General features: G+C 35.0%; 1 protein-coding gene across 1 annotated transcript; it reads left to right on the forward strand.

Moving 5' to 3' along the window:
• The first annotated feature begins 8,056 nt into the window (after positions 1-8,056).
• On the forward strand, positions 8,057-9,394 carry LOC132715070 (serine/threonine-protein kinase fray2-like). Its single transcript, XM_060698043.1, has one exon. It carries the CDS (start codon positions 8,057-8,059, stop codon positions 9,392-9,394), a length of 1,338 nt encoding a protein of 445 aa, XP_060554026.1.
• Positions 9,395-9,603: the final 209 nt, after the last annotated feature.

The following is a 9,603-nucleotide window of genomic DNA, read 5'->3' on the forward strand; positions in this document are numbered from 1 at the left end:
TTTTAAACGACATCTCCTCATGAAATGCTAAGCCAATTTCATCCAAACTTCACAGAAATGTTCCTTTGTTGGTCACCTTAAAAATTGTTCAAAGCATTTAATTCTATGCAGAACTCTGGTTGCCATGACAACCAAAAGAAAAAAACTTAAAGTATCTTCTTTTAAAAAAACAAAAGAGATAGAGTTTGAAACATCTTATGAGTGTCTATCATGTTTGTTTAAATAAAAGCACTTGGGGGGGGGGGGGGTCAAAATTGACCCTGCACCGGGCATTCTGATTTTTTCTTTTATGTCTATAGTAAAAATCTAAAAAAAATCTTTTTTAAAAAACCCAAAGAGGGAGAGAGAGTTTAGATATTAAGCATGAAACATTTTTAAAGGGGTGTTTACAAAGTTTGTAGTGCTTCAGTGAAAAATGATTTTTTTTTACTTTAAACAATCTTTGAGTATGTGATAAATAAGATATTGTATTATATACTTATAAATGAAATATTGATGAAATTAAATGCGTATTTTCTTTTTCCGTATTTTGACTGCAGTGAAACATATTTCCTGTATTTTCACTCTAGTCCTGCCAGACTACTTTCTTCTAAATTCAGCCAATGCACAAAATTTAAGTTGAAATCTTTCAAATTGTAATATCAAAAAGAAAAATGTATATAATAAACAGAAAATTCAAGTTTTTTTTCTATAAATACTGGATTTATTTTCATCTTGTGGTATAAACATAGTCATATTTCACACGATGAAAATAAATCCTGTATTTATAGAAAAAACTTGAATATCCCCTATATATTTGTGTAGGTTCATTACTGAATTTATTGAACTCGTTGAATGAAATAATATTTTGCCAGCCAGACATAATACAAATGTATAATTTTATTCAACTCGTTATTGAATATAAACTCATTATCAATATCCTCTATCATTCATTTTAGTTATTTTTTTCAATTCATATAATTATGTTGTGATATAATCCATGACGTAATAAATGAGCGACGTCACTGACGTAACGGTTAACGTCGTTACTAATGCAACAACGTGAAGCGTCATTATACTTGAATTGCTCAAGATGCCTTCCAACACGAATTCTCTCGACAAAAGATTTTCTCTGCTAGAAGCTGAACGTCGGTTTAAAAAAGCCTGTGATCAGATCATAGTGCTTAACCAACGCTTCAGTGATATGAAGAAACGATACAAGAACGCCAAGACAAACAAGAACAGACACTTTCAGGCTAGTCTGAGGCGGAAATTGGCGGTTATCGAGGGGACTCGCAACATGTTCCACGATTACGCTCGAATCAAGGCAGAGAAGATAGCAGATCTGAGGGCAGAACTTTTTGGTGAATCAGTGGAGATAGTGTCAGGCTAAACTCCTTCTGATTTACATCCTGGTCCTTTCCTGGTCCTTTTTAGGACCAACCAATTATCTCGAGGAAAAATGCTTTTATTATTGTCAACAATTTGTCGTTTGTCATCTTTTTTTATAGCAAATGCTTTGTTTGATTTAACTTATTTATAATAAGTACATAAATTATCTAATAATTATTTATTTTAGGTTTCTTGATTTATGTCAAATTGTTTGATCATATCCATACCATCTTTAAAAAGCAGGAAAAAAGCATCATAACTTATATGTCATAATATAGCTAGTGAGCAAAACTCATCAGGGCATATTTTATTGGACATCAAAATAACTCCTGTTGATGCCACGCAGATTCTTGCCAGAAAAGATCCATAAACTCTTAGATCTGTATTATTCTCAAAAAATCTTAAAACGCGTCGAAAAGCGCAAGTTTAGTAAAAATTCAATATAAGTACTCTGAATCATTTCCAATTATAGCTTTCTCCGGATCATTACGTGCGTGCATTTCGCACGATGCCCGTTTTGAAATGTTAGCAACATTGTAAATCGTATTCCGCAAGGTGAATACAAGAACGCGAGCGCTTATTCTATATACACTGTCCTTACCTTTATGTTTTTGTTGTTCAAGTCTTGGATCTTTTTAGACAATCTGATGTAAAACGATAAGTTCAAATGTTTCTTTGACCGCTTGAAGAAGAAGGAAAATAAACAGATAACATTTAGAGCTGACCTAGAATCAAGGAATATCCATTACTTACATGGTAAGCTTTACCCACTGGGAATTATACAGTATAAATGCTTTCTTTCCTCTCAAATATATTTATGTGGAGAAGTTGGCAATAAATTACTAGCAGGCTGAATACTCGCAATAGTTCACTAGCACTGTAAGATAAAATTTATGAGCGTCTGTTTGATTCAGAGTCAAGGTTAATGGAATGCAATACTGTTACAAACTGTCTCATATGCCGGGCAAACGTAATCCGTTTTTCCAGCTAAAACAAGACCTAGGTTTTCGTGATAATAATAAAAAACGTGCTCTGTCGGACGTACCCTTTCATTATGGTGGAGCGAACTTTGTTTATGACAAAATGTTGCAAAGGATTTCCTATGCTTTTTGTCATATTACATTTTTTTGGAATATACTGCAAATCTCGCGGACACTCATTTAATGCATTACCCAAAGTTATTTCGATATTTAATAATTAGTGACGTTCTGCTGACCCCCCACCTCCAAAAAAATTCATAAAAAACAACAACAACAAAAAACTGGGCAGTGAAATAATTTTGGAAAAGACCTGTATATAAAGCTTTCAACTTTGTTAGCATTTATTTTACTTAGGAAATAAATATCAATTCTGAGTGCATTGTTGTAGAATAATGCACGGTTAGAGTTCAAATGCGTAGTAATATAATCACGAAGGCCGATAGGCCTGAGTGATTAATTACAAAGCATTTGAACGAAAACCGTGCATTATTATACAATAATGCACGAAGAATTAATATCTATTTCCATTCTAACACGTCAAGAAAAAATATAATTATTATTTTAAAGTTGGACTTTATGTTTGGTGGTTTAATTTGTTTTCGTCTCAGAGTTTCCAATAGAAACGTTCTTTAAAGGCTGTTCCAGTGGGTTGAAAAAACTGTCGTACAATTTACCGTGTGTAGAAACATTTTGAGAATAACGAATTTTGAAAACGTTGATAAAACTTTGTTTGTTTATTTTATTTCACTCTATAATTTTTCAAGCTAAATACAAATTATTAAAAGTGAAATAAATGTAAAACTTAACTGTTTGCGACATTAAAATGGCGTACTTGATTTGATTGTTTTGCACGTGCTGTTTGGCGCTACATTTTGACGTCACGTAAACAACACTTTAAACGCCTGTACAACGTTAACGACTGAATTAAAGATATTGGTGTTCGGATTAATTTTCTTAGTTAGACCATTTTCTTTCATTCTAGATAGTTTTCACAACAAAATTCGACAAAAAATTGTTTTTATTTATCAGATTTTTTAAAAAAAATGGCGAGGTAATAAGAACGGCGAGTGCATTGTTGTAGAATAATGCACGCTTCCGGCCTTCTTTGTCTATATAGGAAAATTTCCGATAGTGATAGAATGTAAGTTTTGATCGCTAAGAACTGGGATTTTACAGTGCTTAATAAATAAGGGAAATAAATATAAAATAAATACAACCATAAAAGTATTTTTGGTCGCCATTTAAAAATAATGTACGTCAAGTTCAAGGGCTGTGCTAGTAACAAGACAAAATGCTTGAGCATTCCGTTCATGACGAGTTACCACCCTTCCGAATACTCGCCGACATATGATTAAAATACTATTGATCTTTCTATAAAATATGAGAATTTCCTTGTTAGTCGGAAAACTATGGTGGCTGATTTGGTACGCTTTTGTGCGTCTAGTTGGCGCTAGCGACAACACGACAAAGCGCCAAAACGGCGCGTTGTCGAACGATCGTCTTTTTTGTCGTCCTGTCGCCAGCGACAACACGACAAAGCGCCAAGGCGTTGTCGCGCTGTCGTCTTGTCGCCCTGTCTCTAGCGCGGCACGCCAATCGGCGCGTTGTCGTGCGGTGCGATGTCGCCCTGTCGCTTGGCTTATAAGCCAATCCTTCAATTTGAACCGAGCGACATAGAGAATAATAGGTTGGTGCCGTGGATGGAGAAAGTTTATCTGGCGAGGCGGAGGAATTTATTGGGTGAGCCGAAGGCGAACCCAATAAATTCCGGAGCAGAGCCAGATAAACTTTTCCCATCCACGACACCAACCTATTATTCTATTTATCCTGTCACCATTTTTTTTAAAGAATTTTATTAGGCAAACAAACTTTAATCACACTATCGGAAATGTTTCTGTATAAACAAAGAAGGCCCGAAGCGTGCATTATTCTACAACAATGCACTCGCCGTTCTTATTATCTCCCTGTGTATTTTCACATTGAGGGCGCCATTTTGTTTGAAAAATGTGATAAATAAAAACATTTTTTTGTCTAATTTTGTTGTGAAAACTATCTAGAATGAAAGAAAATGGTCTAACTAAGAAAATGAATTCGAACACCAATATCTTTTATTCAGTCGTTAACGCTGTACAGACGTTTAAAGTATTGTTTACGTGACGTCACAATGTAGCGCCAAACAGCACGTGCAAAACAATCAAATTTAGTACGCTATTTTAATATCGCAAACGAGTTAAGTTTTACATTTATTTCACTTTTAATAATTTGTATTTCGCTTCGAAAAATTATAGAGTGAAATAAAATAAACAAACAAAGTTTTATCAACGTTTCCCTACACACAGAAGATTTAACGACAGATTTTATATTTTTCCTTGAAAAGTAGTCCGGCAACCATGCATACCACGTGATCAAGTGCCGTAGATCAGTAAAAATATACGGCACCTTGTTATCGGGCCGAAATTGATACAAGTGACAGGATAAAATGTGACATCGTGTCAACACGCCGCATGACAACGCGTCATTTGGCGTGCCGCGCTAGAGACAGGACGACAGCGCGACAACACGCCGTTTGACGCTTTGTCGTGTTGTCGTTAGCGCCAGTTGACGCGACCCACAAAAGCGTACCAGCCACCATAGAAAACACCGTCAAAACTGTTCAAATGACCACCTCAATGTAATGGAAAACTTGTTTAATATGACTAAAACAACTTTAGTTTCCCTTTAGACCATATAGTGATATAGAGGATATTGAATGAGTGTAAGTTCAATACTGAATTTATTGCACGAGTTGAATAAAATTATATTATGCGAGCCTCTGGCGAGCATAATATTATTTTATTCAACGAGTGCAATAAATTCAGCAATGAACTTACACGAATTTAATATTCTCTATTTAATATGAAAACTTTATTTGAGTATTCACCTGTCATCGTATTTATATTTCATAATAAAGATATAACATGCGTTGTAATTTCACTTAAACGATTTCAGAGAAAAATACTTAAAAGTTTTCACGGACAAGTTTCGCACAAATCATACCGGAAAATAGAACTGCATGATGTCCGATTCACTGCGCAATACGACTAAATGAAATCCAAAGAACGCGGTTTGAGGTTATTTCATCACATTAGGATTGATCTTCCAAAAGCGCATTATAAACAAGATGTCATAAATATATAATTTCGCAAATATGAACAGTAATATTTTCACTTTGTTGATCTTTTATTACCTAAATTTGGACTATTTCTTAAAGGTATTACAATGGGCATTTTACTCCGCGCGGCATGGACTCGTGAGGTTCTTGACATATTTGTTTCATTTGAAATTTAAAGAAAGTAACTCATATTAAAATTGAAAACATGATAAATATAATACAAAAGAAGTGTCTGATATTATAGATTTTATCAGGATCGGCAGGCTATGCATAGCTTCGTCCCTTTTTTTCTTTGCCTTTTCTGATTAATTTTGTAATATCAGACACTAGCCTGATATTATCTATTTATCCACATTTACCAGTAGTTAGTATTGGTAGAAACACACAGAAACTAAGACTGCATTCTTTAATTAAATCTGCCTCTACGATCCAATGCGTTCAATAACTTTGAACATGTAAGGTAGGTGGCGGCTTTTAAGTTAGCCACTATTCCTAAAAAAAAAGAGAAATTTTTCAAGTCTTAAATTGTTTAAATCACATTTCAAGAGTAAAGCGTTCGATAAAGTCTGGCACAAAGGTCTTCTCTTTAAGCTGAAAGCTGCTGGAGTAGACGGTTGTCTACTTAACTGGTTTTCTGACTATCTTACTAACAGGCACCAGGCGGTTATACTACCTGGGGTCCAATCAGACTGGTCGATAGTAAAGGCTGGAGTACCCCAATTCTCCATCATTGGGCCGCTACTATTTCTTGTTTTCATCAATGACATCGTGGAAGATATACTAGTAGGCTCTAAAATTAATCTTTTTGCTGACGATACCAGTTTACATATTATTGTTGACTACCCTGCTTCTGCTGCTGAAGCACTTCAATCTGATATAGACAAGATATCAGCTCGGGCTGAAAAATGGCTGGTTACTTTCAATCCATCGAAGTCTAAATCTATGGTTATCTCTTGTAAAAGAAATAAACCCTTTCATCCTTCACTTCTTATGCATAACCAACAAATAACAACCGTCAACAGTCACAAACATCTTGCATGGCCTCCACCTTTCAGACGATTGCTCGTGGCATTGTCACATTAACTATATTACCGAACGAGCCTGGAAGAGAATACACATTATGAGGAAATTGAAGTTTCAGCTTGACCGTAGATCTCTTGAAGTGATATATTTAACTTTCATCCGACCGATTTTGGAATACGCCGATGTTGTCTATCTAAACTGCACAAAATATGAGAAACTTGAGCTTGACAAAATTCAAAATGAAGCGTCTCGTATTGTGTGCGGTGCTACAAAACTTGTATCATTAGATAAACTCCATAGTGAAGTCCCTTGGGAATCCTTAGAATCTCGAAGAAATAATCACATGCTTATCTTACTTTATAAAATGACAAATGGCTTAACACCAGATTACTTGTGCCTACAGTAGGCGAAAATTCAAGGTACGATCTACGCAATGGTTCAAATATTCAGGTTATTCGAACACGAACAACTCTTTATCAAAATGCTTTTCTTCAAACTGCTCTGAATAAATGGAACGCCCTTCCAACTGAAGTACAAAATTTACGTTCACTGTTTGCTTTCAAATCCCATTTGAGACGAAGCAGCTCTGGTTGTCCGATTTATTTCTATGAAGGCGATAGAAAATGGCAGATCTTTCATGCTCGACTTCGTACTGAATGTAGTTCTCTAAATCAACATCTATTTAAGAAATTATTTCTCCATCTCCTCTTTGTCAGTGTGGCATAGTGGAAAGTAATTACCACTTTTTCTTTGAATGTCAACGCTATGCTGACAGCAGGGCCTCTTTTCTTAACACTATATCTACTATTTTTCCAACTCTCCAAAAGTTATTTAATATAGACCCAAACATTAGTGATGATGCAAACAGAAGACTGTTTGAAGCCGTTCATACATACATCCGAGAAAGCAGGAGATTCTCTTAAGCATATTCACATCAGCTCAAATCACTAAATACTTCCCATTTAAATCGTTGAACTATCCGAATGATCCACATTTCATTTATTTCTCCTTCTTTTCTATTTTGCTGAAAGTTTCTTCCTTCATTTCTTTCTATCTTAATTTACGTTATTTCTCTTTAATTTTATATAACAAAATGATGCAGTCTTGTATTCTCATTCATTTTTTGTATATATTTTTGCTTTATATTATAACTAAATGTTAGAAACAATTTTGACTTTAACTTCTTAAAAACAATGTAAAATCAGATATATTTCAAGCAAGTCACATATACTGTCATACCGTATTTTATGCATTGTAAATCTATAAGGAGAAGGCCTTTATAAGCTCAGTTTAATTTTTAAACTAATATTTTATTTAATGGTTGTGATAGTTAGTAAGTGCTTATGCTTAAAATTAATTAAAGTTTTTGTTAAAAAAAATCTACATGGAGAGGAATTAGCTGTCAACGCCTTTTTCTTTTTCACGCATTTCCATAGAGAGCGCTTGCGATATTTACGTAAAGATATTTCGGTAAAAAATGCGCGATAGTGACGTCAGAGATATTTGACGAACCGGAAGTTGATAAACAAACATGGCGGATATAAATCAATGCACATCAAGAACGTTAGCTTCAAACTCTGGTATTTCAAGCGAGCTTGCCAGTCGGATTGTTAATTTCCGTAAACTAAATGGGCGTGTTCAATCGTTTTCTGAACTTTGGAATGTGGATGGGATGACTAGAGCATTCATGAAGACATTGAGGTCAAACTTCTTAATAAAGGATGCAGCTAGTTCAGGACTGGAAAATATTAATAACAATAGTTTTAGAACACCAAAGAAGAAGGAGAAGAAAAACAAAATTAAATGCAAAGAGACGTCGACGGTAAATAATAAAACATTTTCAAACGTGAACTCCCGAGTTTTAGAAAGTTTACCACTTCTTTCCGATAGTCATGGTGCTGATGATACTGATAGCGATAATTTGTTCACCGTCTATACACCAATCGCGGTCCAGTCGTCGGCATCAAGAGGAAAGATAATAACGGTTTACCAAGTAGCATCTCCTGACAAAATGAAATCGCCCGAAATTATAAAAAGTGTTTTACCCCGGCATAATAGAAAAGAATCCAAAAATCAAAGTAAAAACCAGGCTAAGCAACAGACGGGGCCAAAACGTACTACAGGACAAAACAGGGAAGTGAAAACCCCATCTCCCCGAAAAAATAAAGACAATGGTTTAACCCATTCTAAAAAGAAATCTATTCAGAAATGGTTAAAAGATTCAAGTACAGAAAGTTCAAAAGAGATTTCACCATATACCGGAAATAATAAACGCAGTAAAAGTCGAGACCAATATAACCGTAACCAAAGCTGCAGTCGGTCGAGAAGCGGTAGCCGATCACGACTTTTACGGAAATCTTGTGGGGCAAAAAAGAAAATTAAACATTTCAAACCACATCATGGTCATACGTCAGAATTAAAAAACAAAGGTAATGCGCATACAGAGAATCCTGATGGACCATTAACTTGGCTTGATTTAGAATCATCATTTGAAAAAGGCAACGAGAAACAAAATTTTGAAGCGAGCAGGCGATATGACCGATGTAAGAAAAGTTCGTCTAGGGCAGTCGAACCAAATCCTTTGAGAAGTGAAAGAGAGGAGGGGAACCATCATATCCAGCATCCTTGTTCATCATCGTCTGTAAAACAAAAAGTTAAAATTACAGAGTCAAGTAAAGATTTAAACAGACGGAGCATCACAAGACGCTCTCTCTGGAAGAACAAGCGGCGATCCCGAAGCCCATATGATTACCATCAGCACCAATACCGCCGCCATCGAAGTAAATCACGTGACCGAGACAGATCACGTGACAGGAAACACAGACCTGCTAGCTCACCTGAAGCAAATGATAATTGCACAATTCTATAATGTGCATACATTTAACCACGGATCTTAAATATATATAAATCCGTGAACAATCAATTAAGCATTTAAACAGTTTTTGTTTCCTATGTAAAAATGAACATCGAATAGATCTAAATTAATTTTATAATTATATTCATTGTTATAAACTATGATCAAACATTTCAAGATGATCTATTTATTTCTATTTATTAACAAAAATGTACCCAGTTCGA

The sequence above is a fragment of the Ruditapes philippinarum genome, unplaced genomic scaffold, assembly GCF_026571515.1.
Source record: "Ruditapes philippinarum isolate M1 unplaced genomic scaffold, ASM2657151v2 ctg6543_1_1_1_1, whole genome shotgun sequence".
Taxonomy (NCBI): Eukaryota; Metazoa; Mollusca; class Bivalvia; order Venerida; family Veneridae; genus Ruditapes; species Ruditapes philippinarum.

Coding starts and splice junctions, on each gene's coding strand:
- LOC132715070 (XM_060698043.1), top strand. CDS start 8,057: ATGGCGGATATAAATCAATGCACATCAAGAACGTTAGCTTCAAACTCT.